Source organism: Typopeltis vanoorti, chromosome 4, assembly GCF_054136105.1.
Source record: "Typopeltis vanoorti isolate ZY-2024b chromosome 4, IOZ_Tvanoo_1.0, whole genome shotgun sequence".
Classification (NCBI taxonomy): Eukaryota; Metazoa; Arthropoda; class Arachnida; order Uropygi; family Thelyphonidae; genus Typopeltis; species Typopeltis vanoorti.
In genome coordinates, this window is record NC_143552.1 from 167,030,859 (window position 1) to 167,057,123 (window position 26,265).

General features: G+C 35.6%; 1 protein-coding gene and 1 non-coding gene across 2 annotated transcripts in view; one reads left to right on the forward strand and one right to left on the reverse strand.

Annotated features, from left to right (window-relative positions):
* The window catches only part of LOC150107826 (Fanconi anemia group J protein homolog), a 463,872-nt gene that overhangs the window by 308,864 nt on the left and 128,743 nt on the right, over positions 1-26,265 (forward strand). Inside the window, exons 18-19 of the mRNA XM_090391581.1 lie at positions 7,716-7,856; positions 22,325-22,444. Coding sequence (XP_090247707.1) covers positions 7,716-7,856; positions 22,325-22,444 — 261 coding nt within the window. The remainder of the gene's footprint in view (positions 1-7,715; positions 7,857-22,324; positions 22,445-26,265) is intronic.
* On the reverse strand, positions 26,189-26,261 carry TRNAA-AGC (transfer RNA alanine (anticodon AGC)). The gene has a single exon. It is a non-coding gene; the product is annotated as a tRNA-Ala (tRNA).

Genomic DNA, 26,265 nt, shown 5'->3' on the forward strand with positions numbered 1-26,265 from the left:
GTTAAGAATAATTATTTTAATTTCCTGACATTTTAAAAGTTTCTCGTAGACAGGCTTAAAGTTGGTTATGCATTATTAAAACACTTAAGGAATTGAACAACGTGGTTAAGGATATAAATTAAATTAAACTTTAATAAATATTTTCCGATATTTCGTCAACGTCACGTTGCCATCTTCTAAAGGAACTTACAAAAAAAGTTACGTGCACATAGGCACTACAACACAGAAACTGGGAATGAAGAGATGAAGCTATTGTTCTCCTAACAGTCCTGATGGTGCCCTCTAGCAGGCTAAGTAGGTGTTCTTGGCTGTTGGGCTGAAGGTCTGCTGATGTAGGCCTCCCAAATTTGGGGCAGTCGCATACAACCAAATTTGTTGAGGTTTGGAGAATTTCTTAGGGCTGAGGCTGATTCCATAAAGAGTCTTTCAAATTTGTATTTGCTACGGTGTATCACTGTAGCTTTCTTCCGCCGTATTCTGTGGCGTGTATCCAGAGCATGGTCCGCAAGCCCAGAATGACTGTATTTGTGAAAACGGATGTAGTCCTTGTGTTCCAAAATTCTGATATTCGCTGTCCTGCCTGTTTGGCCAAAGTAAGACAGTTTACAACTGCAAGGGACCTGGTAAACACCAGGTAGGTCTAGGGGAAGTGGTTGGTCTTTAGTGGAGCAGATAAGGGATGCCAATTTTCTGTAAGGTTTGTAACAGGAAGTCAGGTCATGTTTTTTTGAGATTTTGGTAATCTTTTCCGAGGTGCCTCGGATCTAGGGAATGGTGATGGATTTAGAGTAATCCTTGTTGTGGAGGGGATCTGTGGTTTGTAGGTTCTAATATTTTTTGGATTTTTTTTGGGGGGGGGGGTAGCCATTGGCTGAGAAAGTGTTGAGGATGTGATTTAGTTCACTGTTTAGGGCCAAGTCGTTTGAACAGATTAGTTTAGCCCTGTTGTATAGTGTTTTCACTACTCCATATTGTTGTGAGGGGGGGGGGGGATTGTTGGTGAATGTATCTGCCTGTATGGGTGGGTTTTCTGTAAACTGAGAAAACCAAGGTTCCATTAGGCTGGCAGGTGACTAGTGTGTCTAGGAAAGGGAGGCTGTTGTTTTCACTCTTTTTCCAGAGTGAATTTGATTCTGGGGTGTTGGTTGTTTAAGTGTGTTAAGAAGGACAGGAGTGCATCAGAGCCATGTGGCCAAATAGCGAATACGTCATCAACGTAGCGAAGCCATATGGTTGGTTTTTGTGGGGCAGAGGCTAAGGCTTTTTCTTCAAAGGTCTCCATAAAGAAATTGGCCAAGGGTGGGGAGAGTGGTTAACCCATGGCTGTCCCCTCTATTTGTTTGTAGAATTTTTCCTGCCAAACGAAATAGCCTAAGTTCATTGTGAACTGAAATAAGGCTGAGATATCGGGAGAAAATTTAGCTTGGATTAGCTCTAAAGTTTCCTTGAGTGGGATGTTTGTAAATAAAGAGGAGACGTCAAAACTGACCATTATGTCAGTATGTTGGAGTGTAAGGTTTTCTATGCTGGCTTTGAAATGGGCTGAGTTTTTTATGTGTGATGGTGTGTTGCCAGTATAGTGTGTGAGCTCTTTGGCCAAATGTTTAGCTAATTTTTATGTGGGGGAATCAATGCCATCCACTATGGGACATAGTGGCACATTTTCTTTGTGTATTTTTGGGAGTCCGTAAATACGGGGGGGGGGGGGGTATAGAGTTAAACGGCTTTAATCTGTTGGTAACTTCTACAGGCCAAGAAGTGACTCTCTTAAGGAGCCTGTGAAGTTTTCTAATTTGAGAGCTGGTGGGATTGTAACTGATAGGGAGGTAAGTGGCCCGATCTAATAGAAGAGCATTCAGCTTACCTGTGTAGTCCTTTTGGTTAAGTACTACAGTTGTATTTCCCTTATCCACTTTGGTGATAACTAATTCTTTATTATTCTTCATTTCCTGTAGAGCTTTATATTCCATGTTGGATATGTTGGTTTTTGGTGGTCTTGCTTTGGAAAGGACACAGGCTACATCCAGTCTTACACTGTTGGCGACGTGATGTGGAAGGTGGCGGATTCCGCGTTCGATCTGGATCATAATATCCTCACTAGGTATTTTATTGGGAACAATGGCGAAGTTGTGTCCACGTGACAGCGCGTTGAGTGCTTCAGGGTGACTGAAGAAAGGTTGATTACCGTGTTGGTAGCAGGTTTTGGAAAGACGGTAGAGTTCTTTTTTAATTTTTCGAACTTTTTCATCTGTCGGCCTCGTATTTTTTTAAATTCTTTTTCGGCAGATGAGACGTCATGTAAAATCGACCAAAGTTTGTGGTTCAAAGTGCACGAAAGCTCATCTTTGATGGCACGAATAGCTTCGTTAATGTCCGCTAAGAGTGACCGCGTGGCGGTGAAATTCAATGAAATTAAAGTAATTATTCCTAACATGGTTGTAGCCTCCATAATTTACTGAAATTAATGTATGGCTGAAGATTACAGAAACAAAGAATCTGATAAACTCTGGTGTATTCTAAAAGAAGTATTTCATCTTTAATAGAAGCCAGGATATGTGAAGTATGGTTCACCGGTTTATCAAGAATCTGATAAACTCTGGTGTCTTCTAAAAGAGGTATTTCATCTTTAATAGAAGCCCAGGATATGTGAAATATTGTTCACTGGTTTATAGGTCATTTGGAAATCTTTTTTTTTTAATCATCTCTATGATTAAAAAAAATGCACTAGATGTGCATTTTTTTTTAATCTTAGCAATGTACTAGATGTGAGGGATGGATATGCATTTAATCTTTGCTGAAGAGATGTTTGGAAGAGAGTGATGGTCTAAATCTGCTGTATTTTGAAAGGAAAATAACTGTCTAGAATCATGCTATGTTTAATACATTGGAATTTTTCATATTAGGAATTCTTGTAGAGCAGAGGAAATGTTATATGACTGAGTGTCTTGATGACCGAACCATGCACAGTCCACCATAACATAATGCTTGTAAATTTATACCTAAAAGTAAATTTATATTTGTTGATTGAGACGTGCTGCTCAGAGAAATTCATGAAGCAAATGTTGTGTTTAGTTGGCCTTATTACCCAATGTTTGCCCCTTTACATTTAATCATAAATAAAATTATTAAATATAGTATTGTAGACAGTGAACAAATTATTTACCGTATTTTTCGGACGATAAGACACCCCCCAAATTTATGAGTAGATTTTTAGAAAAAAATATTTTATTATATAAAGATATTTACAAATTCTTGCTTAATTTTTATTTATTGTTACAATCATTTTTATTAGCAATATTCAGTTCATCTTCACTCTCGGTACTATCACTGGTCTCGTTAATGTCACCTTTCGTATTACTTTCGTCTGAACTATTGTTGTCACTCCCTTCAAAAACTGCATCATCTTTGGTACCATCCATCGCATTACTTATCCCGCATTTCTTAAATGACTTTATAATCGTCTCTTCTTTCGCAGCTTCCCATGAATTTTTCACCCAGGTATATACTTCTGAAATTGTTGGCCGTTTCATACGTCCAGTTGCTGTAACATCGCGATTTGGCTTTGCCATCTATTTGTTCCACTCGCATAAAATTTTTGAATGGTTTATTAATAGATCCATCCAAGGGTTGTAATTGACTTGTAAGGCCTCCAGGAATGACAGCTAATACTGTATTCATTTCTTTTAGAAGCTTCTTGGTTGATTGTTTTATGCGCTCTGAATTGATCCTACACTAACATCGAAGGCTTTTTAACCAACGCACCTGAATGTTTTGCCCATATCTTTTCTATTCTATAATTTCATTCCTGTTTCTTCCATCCAGCCTTTATCTTGAACGTGGATAATAATGCCACGAGGAATTTCATTTTTCGGTAATATTTTTCTCTTGAAGATTAACATGGGAGGTAGTTTTGTCCCGTCCGTGCAACAAGCTAAAACCACAGTGTAGTGAGTTTTTTCGTGACCTGTTGTTTTGATCACTACAGGTCACGAAAAAACTCACTACATTTGGTGCCTTTTGAATCTACTGTCCGATTTGAAGGAACATCAAAAGTTAGAGGCACTTCATCCATGTTCGCCATTTGATTAAGCTCAAAGTTAAATTTCCTTCTCGCTGATATGACAAATCTATGGAATTCTATAATTTTAGCTTCATAGTCAGCCGGCATTTTTTGGGCTAGAGTGGTTTTTGTATGAATTCATAACCCGTGTCTTTTCATAACTCTAAAGCACCAAGACAGTGATCCGGTAAAATCCAAAATTCCATTAGCAGTTGCCCATTGTTTCGCTTCAAAAATTATTATTTTCGTAGAAACAGATATCCCCATGTTTCGATGATTTGTTACCCAATTTTTTTGTGAATGGAATGTTTTCTTGTGTTTACATAGCAGTTTTAATTGTTCCTCTTGTTTTCTCCACTCGCAAACCATTTTTTCTGTTGGTGGTGGACCAAAATATCTTTCTGCTGCTCTGTTTCCATATTGTTTTGCATGATTTATCACATTTAATTTATAACTCACGTTATATGAAAGTCTTTTTTGTTTTGCACTGATTTTTTCTAATTTTAAGATAAAAATTTTAACGACTTATAAAAAAATTATTCAAATGAACCGTACAAAAGCACATATGTTTACACACTAATGACTATTGACACTCTAAATTGGTGATTCACCCACGTGCAGCAAGATAACTTAGGTACCTACCTTCAGTGGTGTACTTACTAATTTTATTAACATATTGCACCAGTAATTGAACTTCGCTAACAGCTTCGGTACAGTGTAATGATTCGTATTTTAATGTTACCTTCAGACCATAAGATGCATCCCAATTTTAAGTCGATTTTTCTATGTAAAAAGGTGCGTCTTATGGTTCGAAAAATACGGTAATTTATGCTTTAATCCTTTATACAACAACAGATGTTGTAGCAACAGAAACAACATAACAGCAAAGCAACAACAACAAACAAACAAAACAACAGCAACAACAAAATCGTTTTCTAAAGTTATTTCTAGTGCCAACAATTTTATTTATCTTAGCACTTGTTGAAAGTAGTTATAATCCAACTGCATTTTAGGCCTTATTTTGAGCAATTAGTTAATTATGTTATTTGTTTTGTTGATTTTGTTTTATTCATTTTTTTAGTTAGCATATCTGGATTGTCCTAGGTCCTACTTCAATTAAGTGTTGTTAACCTTCAATAGAAATAATATTTTACTTAGTAATTTGAGATCTTTATAATTTTTATGAACTTAAAATGATCTAAATTTCTAATTTCTTATCAAAGGCTTGTTAATCATATGGATCATGCATCAAATCATGTAGAATGCATTTTCAGTGCATGTAGGTTTCCTATAAATACACATGACAAGCAGTTTGAAGTTGATGACAAAAAGTCAACTTCACACTGCATAAATATGTCAAGGAACAAAAGTACTCAATTTCTTTTGTTAATATAAATATTATCCTAGGATAATAGGTTGTTGATGGCACTAAAATGTCTAATTCCTTAGTAGATTATAGCCAGATAACATCAGCATAGTGTAACCAAATGGGTGAATGAGGAGTGATAGTGGAAAGGTGTTCTTCATAGTGTACCACAAAGCAGTTTGATAGTTGAGGAGATAGAATTGAGTATACTTCCATGGTACAGTCCTCAATTTGTTTGTAGAGTTTTTCTTTCCCCTCAATAGACTGTCAGGTTCTTGAGATTGTTAGGCAGAAAGTCCTTAGAAAGTAACTGAATTGTTAACTATATTGGTAAACAGCAAAACAACATCAAAGCCCACCAGAATGTTAGTTACGATAGCAGTGGAAATCTTTCAATTTAGAAATAAAATTAGAAATATTCTTTATGAATATGTCTAATTTTGAAAGTTTGTAAGTAGTACACCAATGCAATTTACCACTCAGTGCAGAATGCTTATTTTATGTATTTTTGTGTTCATTTAACCTAGATGCCCTTACAAAAAATCATTAACCTCTTGAGTGTGTCAGTATTCAGAGAAGTAATGTTATCAAACAAGTGATTGAATTTATTCACTTGCAGTTTGGTAGGATATCTGAGAAGAGAAATCTTAGTTAAATTTCAGACTTATAATATGGTGATATTTTCCTCATTATCACTCATGAGAGTAAGGTTGTGATTCTTTTTTAAAATAATACAAGGCTGTTATTTCAGACTTTGGGATGTTTGTAGGCAGTAATTTCACATTATAAAGAATATGTACAACTTTAAAACAATTTGGTAGCCAAATCAGAGGAAGATCATTCATGTTCTCTTAGCATTCGTGTACAGACATAATACTCTACCTGCATGTTCTTTAGTATACTCTTGTTTGCAGTCTGCCTGACCCAATTGGACAACTTGCAGATCTCTATTCTTCTCTAATGCCTTACACATGTAGACATCTTTGCACACATATGATTGGTCCGAACCGGACGAACCCAAACCCAAAATTGTTCTCGCCTCGTCAACATTCCCATGACAAAGCCCATTCCCGTCATTAACATGTTAATGACAGGAATTGGCGTTGTTGTCATTAACACCGTTATATACCATTTTTGCTCTTTCATTCACATTCACACCATTCCTCCCTTTATAGTTTAGTTTCCCTGACTCTCTGTGTTAGGTCTCATACCAGTTATTACTTTTTCCCAACTCTTGATACCAAACGAATTCAGGTGTAGGCCATCCCTCTTTATTCTATTGATATGCTGCAAGTAAAAGAAAGAATGAATATGAAAGAATATCTCTTCTAAATCCAGATAGCATGAGGGTTACTGATGCAGAAGAGGTTGTTCAGTTAATGAGTGCCTATTTCGTTAAAAGCTGTCAACCTGGTGAACGCAACATTGAGCTTACTCACATGTTCTTTACTATCTATATCATAAAATTCATATGCAGAATTTCTTTTGAAATGAGAGCAGAATCACCCGCATAGTTAAACTTTAATTTCATCTTTAGTAAGTTTAAAACGGAATAACACTAGCCATTTATCTTTCGATATCTTGAAAAGTGGAGGTTGTACACTGTATATGTACATGATTTTCAAATTTCTGAATAAGTTTGTCTGGATTTAACAGATGCTTTCGTGCCAGATTCTTTGAGTATGAACAGTATTATATAACCAGTTTAAAGAGTTAAATAATATTATCTCAGTTGATAATAGAAAGTTTTATTTTGGCCAATTCTTGCTTGGTATAGTGGAGCTGGTTGAAAAGCAAATGATTACTAGCTTGTTAAATCATGTGTGCTTCTTGGAGATTGATGATTTCTTTAATTCTTTTATAATATCATAGTCTAACACTTAATTATGTCTGTTATGTTAGCATCAAGCCATTAATGGCTTAATGCTATTATTATTAATTGATCATTAATGGTAATAGTATTAATAATAGCAGTGATGCTATCAGCTTTAGCAGCATTACTTGCATATGAAGTTATCAAGCTTACAGTGAAAGAGTGACATTACTTGAAAAGAACCAAAGAACTCACTGATAATGTGGTACATTTCTAAAACCTGCAGTATAACACTTGTGAACTGTAGAATCTTTTACTACAGTGGGAAAACCGTTATATTAATCAATTGTTTTTTATTATTTATAATTGGCATAAATGAAAGAAATTCTCATATATATCTTGTTTTCTGTATATCAAAATTAGACATTCTCATGTTTTATAGTAATCTATTTTGCATGTTATTTTTTCTTGTACAGGCATTTTCAGACTTTAAGAACCGTATGCATTGTTTGATAGTAGCATCTGGAACGTTATCACCTATGAATACTTTTCAGTCAGAATTAGGACTTCCCTTTTCCATTTCGTTGGAAGCCAATCATGTAATATCCAATTGCCAGGTAAATATTTGTAAATTTTCCGAAACAGAATGAATTTTTCACATACAGTCTCACTTATAGCAGACTGTTATTGTGAACTTGCTCGCTAGTCACTGTATCAAATTAATGAAAAGTCCTGACCTCACCAGAGGACTATCTCCCCCCCGCACACACACTTAAAATGGCCGAAGAACCCAAAGTGTAGTCCATTGATTCAGCAGATTCATAACCATGCTCATTAACAATCCTATCATTATTACTTGTACACATCCTAGCTGAACTTACATACACAATCCCAGTGTTCCTCTCTAGATGATCTAGTTTCCCTGACTCTCTGCATTAGATCTCATTCTAATAAATGATTTCTCTAGGCACGTCATGCCAAATCTGTTTAAGTGCAGGCATCACTCTTATACAAATCTTTTCTACTATCAAAGTTATTCAACATCAATAAGCTCGGAAGACATAGATAGGCTCCCAGAGTGGAAAAAATACTCCAAATTAGTTCAAAAAGAAGACCTCAACATAACAAAAATGAATGTGAATCATTAGATAGATGTAATGACACCAGAATACATCAGCAATTGTATTTTTGACTCGCTTGATGCATGGAAACAATACACAGTAGAAGCGAGAGGACTCTCAATCTTGTATATTAATATCAGAAGCATCCAAAAACATTGGTTATTGTTACATGCTTATCTGTGGAATTACTCCGGTGTTATTGATATATTGGTCCTAACAGAAGTATCCATAACTAATGACAAAAAGACTGCTTTCCAAATTCCAGGCTTCCAACAACATAGATCATGCTGCCAAAAAAAAAGAGGGGGTGGAATATTAATATTTATCAAAAATAAGTTAATAGCAAAAGAAATTGTCTATCAGTTTGAGCATACTGAAACTCTTTGCATCGAAATCACTAATACCACCAATAGACAGCATCACATAATACTAAATGCTATTTAAAGGCCGCCAAACTTAAACATGATAAAATTCTTGCACGAACTCAATTGCTGGCTTTCACGCCACGAAATATGCTCAACCGAATACCTAATGATAATCGGCAACATAAACATGTATATTGCTATATTGATTTAAGCCAATAAGAATACAATTTGGTTGACTAAATCCCATATTGCCAGCGCATCCTCGTTCGTTCAGTATCCAGGTAGATTTGGTAGTGCTCGGATGTTTATATGATCTAGGCAGGAAGCACTGATAGTATTTCTGAATATTTCTTCTCTAGTACATGATGTTATTGTTGGTATTAGGTTATACATGGATAGCATGTCTAGATATTCTACAGTGTTGTTTTGGTTTTTGTTTGCAATATTTATGTTTATGTCGGGGGGTGCTTAAGGGTCAAAGCTGTATAACTGAGAGGAGACCTCCACACAGCATTTAAAGGAATGCAGATGTCCAATCCTCACCTTCTCATGGTGCACCCTGTTGGGTATCTACCTGGATACTGAACGAACGAGGGTGGGCTGGCAGTTTGGGATTTAGCCGACCAAATTGTATTCTTATTGGCTTAAACCAATATAGAAAATGATGGTACAACATGTCAAATTTTCATGCTGGCTGGGACGACGCTTGGTTAAACAAGGCCCCCATTGTTTTTGCCAAGGAACCAGGGCGGACAGCGAAAAGTCAGCTACTGGAACAAATCTGAAAGCACACCCCAACTCAACATCACTTTAAATATCGGTACTATGAACATAAGAAGCTTGAATGACAAAGAAATGGAGCTAGCTGAATAATTAGATAAGTACCAGATCGACATAATAGAGGTGACTGAAACAAAAAAGACAAAACTAGTGAGATCTTTCTGAACAATAAATACAAAATGTTATATTCAGGAAATGACAATCAAGGAAAAGGAGTAGCCATAGTATTCAACACAAAATACGAGGCTAATCTTCTTGAATGGAAGTCAGTCGCAAGTAGAGTAATGTGGGCAAATGTCAGAATGGGGAACTGGACAATGAGACTTATTTGTGCCTATGGTCCCACAGAAGGTTCTACTAAGGTAGAAGTGGAGGAATTTTTTGAGGCTTTAGAAAAAGCAACAGACACAATGAAAAAGGAAAAATTGGTCCTTGTTGGGAATCTAAATAGCAGTATAGGAAGTGATTGTCAGACATACAAAAATATTTTGGGAAAATTTGCAGAAAAGAACAAAGCTAATAATAATGGCAAATATCTGTTGGATTTCTGCTCAGGACATGCTGGTTATTACTAACACCATGTTCCAACATAAAAATGTGCACAAATTCACATGGAGAGAAGAGGCAAGGAATAAGAAAAGTCTCATTGACTATGTTATTGTTGATAGTGATGTTTTCTCCCTGGTGCAGGACAGAAGAGTATACAGAGGATTTGAAATTGGAAGTGATCACTATTTAGTGTTGAGCAGCATAAAACTGAATTTCATATTGAAAAGAATAACATATAAGAAAGTTTTAAATGGAATAAAAGTTGAGCAGCTCTCAAATGTGAACTGTATACTAAAATACACAAAGATTATTGAAGAAAAATTGAAGGAGTTTGAGAACAGTAACTAAACCTTGGAGATTCAGTGGCAAGCTTTCAAGAAAACCATGATTGATTCAGCCAGAGAGGCATGTGGTGAGGTTGTCTGCAAGGATAGAAAAATCAGAACTCCATGGTGAAAACAGGAAGTTAAAGAGGAAGTGAAAGAAAAGAAGAAAGTATATAAAAATTCCTGGCAAATAAGTCAACTTTTGTTCTTAGAGAATACAGAGACAAATGTAAGAAAGCAAAACACTGTGTAAAACTAGCTAAACGAAAGTCATGGGAGGTGTTTGGCAAGAATATAGAAAATAAATAAGAAAGTGGTAAGATATTCTGGAGGTTGTTGAAGAAGCTTAGAAATGGAGGAAAGTGTACTGTAAAAGGAGTTAGAGATGATAAAGGTGAGACATTAAAACATGAGAAAAAGATATCCTTGAAGTATGGAGTAATTACTTTGAAAAACTGCTAAATGAAACAAGCAGTGATTACACCACAGTGGTAAAAAACATTGATCAGGCATGCAGTCAGGTATACATATCCATACTTGAAGTAAAAAAAAGCCATCAAAGGCTTGAAATGTGGAAAGGCAGTAAAAGTAGATGATATTCGACAACAAATGCTGAAGTATGGTGGTATAAAAGTCTTACAGTGGCTGCACTGCATAGTTCAGAAAGCCTTGACAGAGGGACGAATTCCTGATGATTGCAGTAGAGCTCTCATAGTACCCATATATAAATTGGGAAATAAAACTGATTGTGAGAATTACAGAAGTATTTCCCTACTGAGTGTTCCTGGCAAGATCTATGCCAGTATACTTGAGAAACGGTTGAGAAGAATTGTGGAAGAAAAGCTTGGTGAAGAACAAGCTGGATTCAGGATCAGATCTTCACTTTACGACAAATAGTCGAGAAAGCATGGGAATATAACAAAGATCTGTATTTAAGTTTTGTCTATTTGGAAAAGGCATATTGCAAGGTGCCAAGAGAGAAGCTATTCAATACGCTGCAGTTATATGGTGTCAAGGGGGCATTATATCAAGCAATACTTAGTCTTTATTTGAGTTGTAAGTCAGCAGTTAGAATTGAAGGAAGTACAGGAAGATGGTTTAATGTTAAATCTGGTGTGAGACAAGGATGTACATTATCCCCTCTGTTATTCATTATCTATATGGATCACATTATGAAGAAAAGTGGTATTAAACATGATATCAGAATTGGAGATGTTAATGTCAGCTGCTTGCTTTATGCAGACGATGTTATACTTCTAAATAAATCCGCTACAAGTTTGCAAGATTCCCTGACTAAATTGAGTAACTGTTGTAATCAATATGGTATGAAGGTCAGCATTAAAAAGACAAAGACAATGGAAAATAGGTAGAATTGTTGAAAATGTCAACTTTGTTGTGAACGGGGAACCTGTGGAACAAGTAAAACATTTCAGCTACTTAGGTACGATTTTTACTGAAGATGGTATATTAAATATGGAAATGGACAACAGAATCAACAAAGCTGGTATGGTAGGAAGTCACTTGAATAAATTCATATGGAATAAGAGAGAAATTAGTCCGAACACTAAATTAGCTGTATTCAACACAGTGTTCAAACCAGTTTTAACTTATGGATCTGAGAGTTGGATCAGAAGTAAAGCACTTAACCAAAGACTAGAGACTGCAGATATGAGAGTCTTGAGAAAGATTATAGGCGTGAACAGATGGCATCAATGGCAATATCATATTAAAAATGAGGATATTAGGAAAGAACTTGACATTGTCTGGATCCAGGAATGCGTTAGCAGAGCTAATCTCAGGTGGTATAGTCACTTAATGAGCGAGTTAAGATTAGCAAAACAAGTGTTCTCTGCCAGGTTGGCAGGAAAACGAGCCAGAGGAAGACCAAGATATAAGTGGATTGATACGGTATAAAGTGCCGTAGATGATAGAAATATAAGATCTGATAATGCTGGAGTCTTGATAAGTAATAGACTGATTTGAAGGAAAATTGTAGATAGGAAGTTAGTAATGATGTAAATTTTTCATGTAGTACTATCATATCCTGTACACACCTTGAGGGTACATGTCAGGAATTTAATGATGATGATGATAAAAAAATTAATTATTATGAAAATAAAAAAAATCGGCATCATTGCCATTATTATTATTATTCATTGATAACTTATGACTTATTGGCTTTCCTGTCATTATTTTTCTCCTTAATTCTCATTTGATATCTTAGTGCATTTAAACATTCTTCTGCTTTTTCCAATTCCACGGTTGATTTTTGAATTATTCCTTGTAAACTTGAAATTTCACATGTTAATTTTTCTTTATTGATGTCATCAGTATAAAAGTTCTCTTTACGGGGTTCCATGTTATCTTTACCCCACAGATTTTGACATTGCCCTCTAATTTTTCTAGGTATTTGGCACCATTTTTTAAAACCTCATCATCATCATCATCAAATTCCTGCCATGTACCCTCAAGGGGTGTACAGCATATGATAGTACTACATGACAAAAATTACATCATTACTAACTTCCTATCTACAATTTTCATCCAAATTAGTCTGTTACTTGTCAAGACTCCAAGATTATCAAATCATATTTTTCAATCGTCTAAGGCACTTTGCACCATATCAATCCACCTATTTCTTGGTCTTCCTTTGGGTCGTTTTCCTGCCAACCTGGCAGAGAACACTTGTTTTGCTAATCTTTCCTCGCCCATTCTGTTTAAGTGACCATACCACCTGAGATTAGCTCTGCTAACGCATTCTTGGATCCAGACAATGTCAAGTTCTTTCCTAATATCCTCATTTTTAATATGATATTGGCATTGATGCCATCTGTTCATGCCTATAATCTTTCTCAGAACTCTCATATCTGCGGTCTCTAGTCTTTGGTCAAGTGTTTTACTTCTGACCCAGCTTTCAGATCCATAAGTTAAAACTGGTTTGAACACTGTCTTGTATACAGCTAATTTAGTGTTCTGACTAATTTCTCTCTTATTCCATATGAATTTATTCAATTGACTTCCCACCATACAAGCTTTGCTGATTCTGTTGTCTATTTCTATATTTAATTTACCATCTTCAGTAAAAATCGTGCCTAATTAGCTGAAATGTTTTACTTGTTCCACAGGTTCTCCATTCACCACACAGTTGAAATTTTCAATGATTCTGCCTATTTTCATTGTCTTTGTCTTTTTATTGCTGACCTTCATACCATAACTAATACAACAGTTATTCAATTTAGTCAGAGAATCTTGCAGACTTGTAGCGGATTTATTTAGAAGTATAACATCATAGTAGTGTACTTAATTTTGCAAAGGCTTTTGATAGATTGCTACACTACTAGATGGTTATTAATCTGAAGCACATTGAATTGGTAATAAGTTAGATTAGGTCGTGTGTGTGGGGGGAGGCATTATATATCAGCAAGTTGTGTGTGGAGGGCATTATCTCGAAAGAGTAAAGTCGCTAGTGGTGTGGATATCTTTTTCTCCCGTTTTCATGTCACCTTTATTATCTCTAACTCCTTTTACAGCACTCTTTCCTCCATTCTTAAGTTTCTTCAACAACCTCCAGAATATTTTGCCACCTTCTTGATAATTATTTTCTATATTCTTGCCAAAGTCCTCCCATGACTTTTGTTTAGCTAGTTTTACACACTGTTTAGCTTTCTTACATTTGTCTCTGTATTCTTTAAGAGTAAAAGCTGACTTATTTGCCAGGAAGTTTTGATATGCTTCCTTCTTTTCCTTCACTGCCTCTTTAACTTCCTGTGTTCACCAGGGAGTTCTGATTTTTTTATCCTTGCAGTCATCCTCACCATGCCTCTCTCGCAGAATCAATCAATGTTTTCTTCATAGTTTGCCACTGAATCTCTAAGAATATAGAAAATAAATATCAAGAAGGTGGCAAAATATTCTGGAGGTTGTTGAAGAAGCTTAAGAATGCAGGAAAGAGTGCTGTAAAAGAATTAGAGATGATAAAGGTGACATGAAAACGGGAGAAAAAAATATCCTTGAAGTATGGAGTAATTACTTTGAAAAACTGCTAAATGAAACAAGCAGTGATTACACCACAGTGATAAAAAACACTGGCCAGGCATGCAGTCAGGAATACATATCCATACTTGAAGTAGAAAAAGCCATCAAAGGCTTGAAATGTGGAAAGGCAGTAGGAGTAGATGATGTTCGACCAGAAATGCTGAAGTATGGTGGTATAAGAGTCTTACAGTGGCTGCACTGCATAGTTCAGAAAGCCTGGACAGAGGGACAAATTCCCGATGATTGGAGTAGAGCTCTCATAGTACCCATATATAAAAAGGGAAATAAAACTGCATGTGAGAATTACAGAGGTATTTCCCTACTGAGTGTTCCTGGCAAGATCTATGCAAGTATACTTGAGAAACGGTTGAGAAGAATTGTGGAAGAAAAGCTTGGTGAAGAACAAGCTGGATTCAGGCCAAATAGAGGATGTTAGGATCAGATCTTCACTTTACGGCAAATAGTCGAGAAAGCATGGGAATATAACAAAGATCTGTATTTAAGTTTTGTCGATTTGGAAAAGGCATAACAAGGTGCCAAGAGAGAAGCTATTCAATACGCTGCAGTTATATGGTGTCAATGGGGCATTATGTCAAGCAATACTTAGTCTTTATTTGAGTTGTAAGTCAGCAGTTACAATTGATGGAAGTACAGGAAGATGGTTTAATGTTAAATCTGGCGTGAGATAAGGCTGTACATTATCCCCTCTGTTATTCATTATCTATATAGATCACATTATGAAGGAAAGTGGTATTAAACATGATATCAAAATTGAAGATGTTAATGTCAGCTCTTTGCTTTATGCAGACGATGTTATACTTCTAATAAATTGAATAGCTGTTGCAATAGATATGGTATGGAGGTCAGCAATAAAAAGACAAAGACAATGAAAATAGGTAGAATCATTGAAAATGTGAACTGTGTTGTGAATGGAGAACCTGTGGAACAAGTAAAACATTTCAGCTATTTACGCATGATTTTTACTGAAGATGGTAAATTAAATATAGAAATAGACAACAGAATCAGCAAAGCTGGTATGGTGGGAAGTCAATTGAATAAATTCAAATGGAATAAGATAGAAATTAGTCGGAACACTAAATTATCTGTATACAAGACAGTGTTCAAACCAGTTTTAACTTATGTATCTGAGAGCTGGGTCAGAAGTAAAACACTTGACCAAAGACTAGAGACCACAGATATGAGAGTCCTGAGAAAGATTATAGGCATGAACAGATAGCATCAATGGCAATATCATATTAAAAACGATGATATTAGGAAAGAATTTGACATTGTCAGCATCCAGGAATGCGTTAGCAGAGCTAATCTCAGGTGGTATGGTCACTTAAACAGTTTGGGCGAGGAAAGATTAGCAAAACAAGTGTTCTCTGCCAGGTTGGCAGCAATAAGACCCAGAGGAACACCAAGATATAGGTGAATTGATACGGTACAAAGTGCTTTAGACGATAGAAATATAAGATCTGATAATGTTGGAGTCTTGACAAGTAACAAACTGATTTGGAGGAAAATTGTAGATAGAAATTAATAATGATGTAATTTTTTTCATGTAGTACTATCATATCCTGTACACCCCTTGAGGGTACATGGTAGGAATTCGATGATGATGATGATGAAGAATCTCCAAGGTTTGATTCCTGTTCTCAAACTGTTTCATTTTTTCTTGAATAATCTTTGTGTATTTTAGTCTACAGTTCACATCTTGAAAGTTTATTTTTCACTTGGTTAGAATATAATAAATTTAGTTTAGTCCTTTATCCAAGTGTGAGCAAACAAAGTTTGCACCTGGAAGTATCTACAGGACTGGGGTAAGGTAGTACAACACCAGGGCGCTCCTTGCAAAGGTGGAGCAAGCTACCAACCCTCCTATCTCAGTATCTCCCATAATGCAAAACACATCTCCGTGCAGATATGTCTAATGTTATGCATTAAGGAAGTGCCACTACTACCTTACCCCAGTCCTGAAGATACTTTCAGGCACAAACTTTGTTTGCTCACACTTGGATAAAGGATTAAACTAAATTTATTATACAGTTCACACCTGAGGGCTGCTCAACTTTTATTTGCTTTAAAACTTTCTTATATGTTATTCTTTTCAATATGAAATTCAATTTTATTCTGCTCAAGACTAAATAGTGATCACTTCCAATTTCTTATTCCTTGGCTCTTCTCTCCATGTGAATTTGTGCACATTTTTATGTTGGTACATGGTGTTAGTAATAACCAGTCCATGTCCTGAGAAGAAATCCAACAGGTGTTTGCCATTATTATTAGCTTTGCTCTTTTCTTCATATTTTCCCAAAATATTTTTGTATGTCTCTCAAGCATTTCCTACTCTGCTATTTAGATCCCCAACAAGGACCAACTTTTCCTTTTTCATTGTGTCCGTTGCTTTTTCTAAAGCCTCAAAAAATTCCTCCACTTCTACCTTAGTAGAACCATCTGTGGGACCATAGGCACAAATAAGTCTCATTGTCCAGTTCCCCATTCTCATATTTGCCCACATTACTCTACTTGCGACTGACTTCCATTCAAGAAGATTAGCCTCGTATTTTGTGTTGAATACTATGGCTACTCCTTTTCCTTGATTGTCATTTCCTGAATATAACATTTTGTATTTATTGTTCAGGAAGATCTCACCAGTTTTGTCTTTTTTGTTTCAGTCACCCCTATTATGTCGATCTGGTACTTATCTAATTCTTCAGCTAGCTCCATTTCTTTGCTATTCAGGCTTCTTATATTGATAACACCGATCTTTAACTCTGGTGATGTTGAGTTGGGGTGTGTGTTTTCAGATTTGTTCCAGTAGCTGACTTTTCACTGTTCGCGCTGGTTCTGTGGCCAAAATAACAGGGACCTTGTTTAACCGGGCGATGCTCCAGCTGGCATAAAATTTTGTTATATTGTGCCATCATTTTTTATTTTGGTTTAACCATAAGAATACAATTTGGTCGGCTAAATCCCATATTGCCAGCCCATACTCGTTCGTTCAGTATCCAAGTAGATACCCAACAGGGCACACCATGAGAAGGTGAGGATTGGACATTAGGTCAGAACCCCTGGTCAGTTCTCCGCATTCCTTTATAGGCTACTATGTAGAGGATTCCTCTCAGTTATACAGCTTTGACCCTTAATGTATTAAAAATATTGGCAAAAGTGCTGAATGCAATGGAAACATTAAAAATCAGCTAACACCTTTTTATTCCCCGTATACGGGGAGTAGGCGAGGGCATTTAGCCCTATCTAACTTTTGGAGACTGAGTGGGCAGTTCAATCTCCACTGGTACCAATCAGAGATAGATGGCCCAAGGCTATCACTAATTAAGCGGTACTCAGTGAAGAGAGACGGCTCAAATGTGCCGCCATCTCGTGGTCCCTAACCCTAACACAATATATTTAATGTCTGAAATAATGTGGGTTCTACGGTCGATTTTCTTGAGTTTACAGGACGAAAAACCCGAGTTTCGGGGAGGAAAAACCTGCTTGCCCGTGCCAGAGATCGACTAACTCCGGAACCGGTCGAAAAAAGTCTTAGAAAAATTTCCTCTAGTCGCCGACTAGACTCGAAACCAAGTCTTCCTTCGTGCGGCCAAGCGCGGTGGTTGGCAAACGCCACATCCACTGAGCTACACAGGCTCATGAAAACAGTAAAAGTACAGTAATATAGCAAATATACACTAAGTAATATAAAAATACTCAAAAAAAAAAAAAAAAAAAAAAAAAAAAAAAAAAAAAAAAAAAAAAAGAAAGAAAGAAAAGAAAAACAAAATATCATCTGTTTTACATAAGCTTCAAATTACATGTGGTCATCATATCTGGATTAATTACTTTGGAAGACTGTTAAATAAAACAGTAACACAACAGTAGAGGAACATATTGAAGAGGAATACAAATAGGAGTACATATAAATTCTTGAAGTAGAAAAGCAAGCAAAAATATGAAATGTGGAAAGGCAGCTGGAGTAGATGATATTTGACCAAAAATGCTCAAATATAGAGGTATAAAATTTTTACAGTTGGTTATATCTATAAAACTTTTACTGCATAATTCAGTCGGTCTTGTCAGAAGGTCAAATTCCAGATGATTGGAGTAGAGTTGTCATGCTTCTCAGTACAGAGAAAATTTTCAGAACACTTAGTAAGTGAAATCCCTGTACTAAGTGTTCTGAGTAAGATTTATGCAATTATACTTGAGAAGAAGTTGTGAAAAATTATGGAAGAGAAACTTGCAGATGAACAAGTAGGTTCAGGCCAAATAACGGTTGTCAAGATCAGATTTTCACTTTTAAACAAATAGTTCAGAATACACAAATATCTGCATAACTGTGGTATTTTGAAAAGGTTTTCAAAATACCACAGTTATAAGGGATGAATGGAACATTATATTGAGCAATACATAGTCTATATTTAAATTGTAACTCAGCAGTTAGAATTGAAGGAGATACAGGAAGATAATTTTATGTAAAATCAAGTATAAGGCAAGGTGGCACATTATCTCTACTCTTATTCATCATCTATATTGATTGTATTATGAAAGAATGTGGCATTAAGCCTGATATTAGAATCAGAGATATCAAACTTGGCATCTTTGCTTTGTGCAGAAGATGTTGTACTCCTACTCAAATTCAGTGCAAGACTAAATAATTTTCCAACTAAATTTAATAACTTCTGTAACAAATTGGCATAATAATGAACAATAAAAATACAAAACTGTGAAAATATGTAGGAAGTTTGAAAACCTCAACTTCATTCTCTATTGAAAAATTAAAATATTTTTTGGATGTTTAGGCATAGTTTTCAGTAAAGATGGTGAATTAAATATGGAAATAGAAAACCGAATATACAAATCTAGTGTGGTGGGGGAGCCAGATGAATAAATATATATTGAATAGGAGAAAAATAAACCAGAGCTCTAAACTAGCTGTATCCAACAGTGTTCACACACGTTTTAACATATTGATTTGAGAGCTGGATTAGAAATAACACTTGATCGAAAACTAGAGATCATGGATATGAGAGTTCTGAGAAAGAAAGTAGTGAATAGATCATATTAAAAAATGGGGATATTTCAAAGATTGTGTGAACAGAGCTAATCTAAGGTGGCATGGTCACTTAAACAGAATCATTGAGGAAACATTAAAACAGGTATTTGATGTCAAGATAGCAGGTAAAATATCCAGTGGGAGACCAAGATATAGATATGTTGATTCAGTCAGAAGTGCCCAAGATGACTGAAATATTGGATATGGCAGATTAGAGTGCAGACAAGCAATAGCGAGTTAGAGGAAGATTATTGATAAGAGATTCCCTTGAGTAAATATCAGGAAATTATTGAACTTAGGCAGAGACTTTGCAAAGAAAATGTATTGTCTTCATGGGTAAAAAAAAAAAAAGTATTATGGATAAAATTTATAATATCATAGGTATAATGTGATTATTGTGCACAGATTTGGTCTCCCAGATTCCAAGGGGATAAAGAAGCTGTGGAAAGGGTGCAAAGAAGGGTTACAAAGGTTATATCCGGATTATGGGATTTAGATTATGAGGACAGATTGTGAGTATGTGAATTACAACTCTGGTTAATAGGAGAAAGAGGGGGTGATATGATAGAGGTCTATAAACTTTTTGAATGGGTGTTATAGGATATCGTCTGATGAAATTTTTTATTATATAGAAGGTGGGGAGAGAGAACATGGGGCATCCATGGAAGTTAAGTTTGTTCACAGTCAAGAAAGCAGTAAGAGCAAGGTTTTTCTCTCACAGTGCAGTGAGTGAGTAGAATAGTTTGCCTTTGGGGGATAGTGAATGCATCTAGTGTGAATGAATTTAAGGGAAGGTATGCAGCTGGTTTTGGGTGATTTATAGCCTCCCTCAATGAGCTCTTGACTCCCTGGAGGTCTCAGATGATGATAATAATAATAATCTGCATCTTAGTATGAATAAAATTGGAACACAAGCACTTGGATATATAAAAGAAAAATCAAGACTACAAACGTGAAACCATGAGTTTGAATAGAGCAACAGTTTTGTTTGTTTGTTTGTTTTTTTTAAAAAAAAAAAAAAACTTATCTCTTTTACCTTTGGTTTTATCCTGTTTTGGCCAGTGGACACTGCAAGGAAAATAAAAAGTACATCAATTAACATGTGTCGGAACAATCTGGACTTTGCTGAGTATGCTGTCAGTTTATAAAAATATCTGTAATTCATTACTAATTAAGATTAGGAAGATATATTATATCTTCCTTATTTGAATAACTGATGGAGATAGCAATACTTAATATTGCTCCTCTTAATTAGTAATTATTTTGATGATGTAATTATCATTAGAACTTTAGTAATAATCACACTGTGCAGCTCTATTCAAACTTATGTTAACATGACTTTATGTTAAAAATGATAATAAGTAAATGGAACTTGTGATACATACATACATACATCACAAATGTTTTGGGTTCAACTGCTATAATAACAAATGACATAATTGATGAATAAAATCAGTATCAGCTCCAGAATTTCAACAATTATAGTATACTAATTATTGAAATTGTGATGTGTTTAAAGGCAACTTCAAAATTAAATACTAAATCCAATTATTTGTATCATAATTACAGAGGATATGATCTATTTGTAGTGTCTACAAGAAAATAAAATGTTACTGTGCATTAGGAATATATTGGATCATTTAAAAATACTTGTTAGTAACTGAAGTTGTGAAGCAGTAATGTAAGAAAACATTGAGAAGTTCAAATGCAACTGATTATAAACTAATAGAAACAATGGTTATTGTTATAAATGCAGCCATGTGTGTGTGTGTGTGTGTACCTAAGATTTATAAATTATATATTTAGTTTAATCCTTTATCCAAGTGTAAGCAAACAAAGTTTACACCTGAAGTATTTTCAGGACTGGGGGCAAACTCATCTGCAAGGAGATGTGCTTTGCATTATGGGATCCAAGGCCAGCGATGTGAAGTCAGTCCACCTTTGCCAGGAGTTGCCCCAGTCCTGAAAATACTTCAGGTGCAAACTTTGTTTGCTTATACTTTGATAAAGAATTAAACTAAATATATAATTTATAGTCTAACAAACCTAGATAATGTTATTTCTTTAGTTGAAACAACGGATAATAAAACTTGGAAAAAATAATGCTAGCAACCTCTCAGGAAAGATTTAAATCTCAGTTCTTCTGGTATCATGGTAGGTTCAGACATCATCTTCCTCTTTATTGGTATATTTCTGGGTATACTTTGGAATATTTTTTTTAGATTTTCTGGCTGACATTATGGACTTTAAAAATTTGTTAACATCAAATATTTCACCTTGATGAAAAAACTTCATAGATAAGTTGAAGGAACTACTTTAGGCATTCCATTATTTCCTAGTCAGGCAAACTATAATTTGGTGCATGCAGAGTAAAAAGAATTGAAGCTTCACACATTCATAACTATCATTGTGGACCATATTGATTGCATTTTTGCATTTAGAAATTTACAGATCAAGAATAACATATAATTCTGCACCCACACCCACCCACACATACACAAAGATCAGTCTTTGTTATCTCACAATAAAATTTACTCTCAAAAAAAGAATCGAAAAGCATATTTTCTTTAATGGATGTTGTCTTGAATATAGCAATGCAGTGCGTAACTGGATTGGTTTATTGCAAATCCACCGTCTCCAGATGCAGACCACATCATCTACCTTGGATTGCTTCCTCAAATGGTCTTTGTCAGTCAGAGAAATATTTCATGTAAATAGTCAGCTTTACCTGAATTTTCTACCATACTAAATAGGCTTTGAATTATCGAAATGAAATCATGTATTGCATATATTTTATCAGTGTGTGTGCCATGTTATTATTTACTACAAAAGTTTCTGATTTGTTGTATACAGGCTTGGGTGGGCACAATTAGCCACGGTCCTAATGGTGGCACTATGAATGCTGTATATCGTAATTCAGAAACCTTTGCCTTTCAAGATGAGGTTGGTCAACTAATTCTACAAATTTGCAAGGTGTGTATTTCTAACTTAGTATTATTAAATATTTAGTTTCTCTTTCTTAGTATAGAAAAGAGCATCTTTACAATCATTCTTTCAGTCTACACAATGGTTTATAAGCTGCATGTATTTGGATAATATGGGATCAAAGCTGAACAGAGTTCTTGAAAAATGTATTGTACTTTTTATTTTTGTTTAATTTTTTTTTTTGTACGTTTCAGTTTTGTTTATGTTTTTTTTAATTTAAAAAGTTTTTTATTTAAGTTTTTATTTTACATGCATATTCTTACTTTCCCATTCTGGGGTCACCTTCTATTTTATCTATATGTGGGCTTATCAGTACATTTCCAGTCTAAATACAGCTGTAATTCCTAGAAGAATCTTTATCTGTTTCGTTGGATGGAAGCATAGCATATACCTGGAATTTATGAATCTTATGGCACATTCACAATATTTGCCAAGATTCATCATTCTGTATCCTTTTGGATGAATTACAGAATAACCCTTGCGGGGGGGGGGGGATAAGAACTCCCATATGCCAGCCCTGTTAAATCTTCCAACACTCTAATAAGACAGATGCAGGTTAACAAATAGTTTTATATCCTGTCGAAATATGTTTTCTGAAGAAACAACCTAATATTATTGGTTAGCATAAGTTTCTTATGGCTTCTTGTTTAACTGGACTGTGGAATCCTTGCACATTTAATGAGTCAGTGCAGAAGGGAGATGATATGATTAGTGAGGTAGAACTGATAGGTCTTAAATTTGTGAAGGAGCAATTGTGTACCCTACTTCTTGTAAATTATTTTCCAGCTTTTAGCAGTTGCTTGTTATTATTTCAATTTCATGGCTACTGTTCCTGATTTGGAAGCTGGTTATTTTCTGTAGATGATAATCATGCTGACAGAACTTTATGTCAGTGAACTTTCTATATTTTCTTCAATTCTGTCCCTCTCTTTTCCTTTGTCGGCATGAACCAGTTTCTTATAGCCTATGCTATTTGAGCACGAGTGGTCTTCATTTGATGTTCCATAACCCCCACATTGATTGTTGTGGTGAATGTGTCTGGGTTATTAAGCCAAATTAAGAACATGGCATGCATTTCAAATATTTCCATGTAAAAATTGGTAGGAGGGGTAAGAGGGGAGAACCCACTGCAGTGTTCAGCTTGTATTTTGTGTATTTTGTTACTACTTCCAAGAAAAGTAATCTATGTGGATGACAAAGGAGTGGAGATCTGTGATATCATAGGGGAATATTTTTCAGTAGAAACTTTAAAATGATACATGTCAAATGTCAGAAGAGACAGAAAGTAAGAGCAGAAGGGAATAAGAGATTTTGATAATCTGTAAGTGGGGAAATGAGTAGCATCCACTATAGATTTGAGAGGTGTATTAGATCTGAGATTTTAGGTTATCTGGTGGTGATGGTGGAAACAAGACCTACAGAGTTCAAATTTTTGACAATTTCAGGGGACCAGTGCATTACTTTTTTTTTCATTATTCTTTTGTTGTTTTTACTCTGAGATTGGTAAGATTGTAATCAAAGGAATATAAGTAGAACAGATTCTTAGCATAGCATCCATAGAGGTGCCATTCCTAGCAAGCACTCCTAGACTTTAGTGTATTAAGGATTTCACTTTACTTCATATTGCATCTGTGTTTATTACACTTTCTCTTGTAATCTCTGAAGATGTCCATGTGATAGGCAAATTATTGGAAACATTTGTATAGATTTGATAACTGTGCAGAGGAAAAATAACATTTCGAGCAAAAGATAAATCCAAAATTCAGATGCTAAGGAGGCAATAATTATAATATTTTTATGCCAAAACGAGCCTGTGTAGCTCAGTGGAAGTGGCGTTTGCACACCACGGCGCTTAGCCGCACGAAGGAAGACTTGGTTTCGAGTCTAGTCGGCGACTAGAGGAAATTTTTCTAAGCCTTTTTTCGACTGGTTCCCGAGTTAGTCGATCTCTGGCACGGGCAAGCGTGTTTTTCGTCCCGTAAACTCAAGAAAATCGACCGTAGAACCCACATTATTTCAGACATTAAATATATTGTGTTAGGGACCACAAGATGGCGCACATTTGAGCCATCTCTCTTCACTGTGTACTGCTTAATTAGTGATAGCCTTGGGCCATCTATCTCTGATTGGTACCAGTGGAGATTGAACTGCCCACTCAGTCTCCAAAAGTTAGATAGGGCTAAATGGCCTCGCCTACTCCCCGTATACGGGAATAAAAAGGCATTAGCTGATTTATTTATTTATTTTATATTATGCCAAAACAGATTTACCAAAATGGAGTAATCCCAAGAAAAGAAATCTCATCTTGTTTAAAGATTTCAGTGTTGTGAAAGTAAGACTAAAAAAAAAAAAAAACCTGGTTCTTTCATCACCATCATCCTATCATTCCTAATATGTACCCTCAAGGGGGAGGGGATTCAGGCTACTATGGCAGTACTACATGATTAAGTTTACATTATTATTATTCTTCTATCAACAATTTTCCACAAATTATGATCTTTTTTCTTGACCACTAGTATTAATAAATTAAAGACTTAATTCGGTATGTTAGTCCAGTAAATAATTGTTTAACATCCGACCTGTTTCACTGACTAATATCTGTCAGCATTTTCAGGGATACACTGGTAAGCAATGGAAAGTAACAAAAACTAGGAAACTAACCGACAATTCTAAAAATTATATAAAGTTATCACTGTGCGTGATACAATACGCGTGTCGCAAATACAACGCATATTTGTTGAGATATTTATTGTAATTTTCATGAAAGTTCATTTCTTTTTTGCTAAATGATCTGATTAGTTTTCCATATATCTGGTAGGATTAGGCCTTGATTCTTATTTAAGTTACCTGTTGAATGGGCGACTGTAGCAGCTTCTTTGAACGTTCTGGAATGGTAGTTCTCTTCTATGTAGGGCATATGACTCATATCCCATTCAATATTATGGTTGGTAGAGGCGAAGTGATAAGAAAGTCCTGATATATCTTGTCTGTTATTCCTTACATAGCCTATATGTTCTTTCTTTCTTGTTTCAAAACTTCTAGGTGTCTGTCCGATGTAATTGATGCCGCATGAACAGGGTATGCTGTAAACTCCAGAGTATTTGTAGTAAGGATGGCTATCTTTCAGGGATCTTATAAACTTTTGAATGGTCTCCATAGGTTTGAAGGTTACTCTGATATTATATGGTTTTAGAAGAAGAGCTAATTTTTTGGATATGGTACTAACAAATGGAATTGTTATAGAGTTGATGTATTGGGTTTCATCTCGTTGTCTTTGTGGTATGTCATTAAATAGAATCTTGTTGATGAGTCTTGTAGGGTAGCCATTTATTATTATTATTATTAAAACAAGACCTCATGGAGTCAAAGACTCATCTAGGAGGTCCTTTTATCTCACACACATCTCATCATACCGGGTCTTAAACACATTCAAACTCCTTGCAGACACCACACTCTCAGGTAAGGCATTCCAATCATTCACAACTCTGCACGAAAAAAACCTGCCTCTCACTCCCCTACTCACACCCTCTTTATACAGTTTCCAGGTATGACCTCTGGTTCTCCCCTGATCTCCCACTATTCTCTGTAGAACTTCTCCACCATTGATCCTATAACAACCCCTTACCAACTTGTAGGTCTCTATCATATCTTCCCTCTTCCTTCTCTCCACTAGACTCTGCAAATTACATCTTTTCAATCTTTCCTCATACTCGACATTCCAGAGGAAAAAACTGGAGGCGCCGGGCATCGATCCCGGTACCTCTCGCATGCTAAGCGAGCGCTCTACCATCTGAGCTACGCCCCCTTGC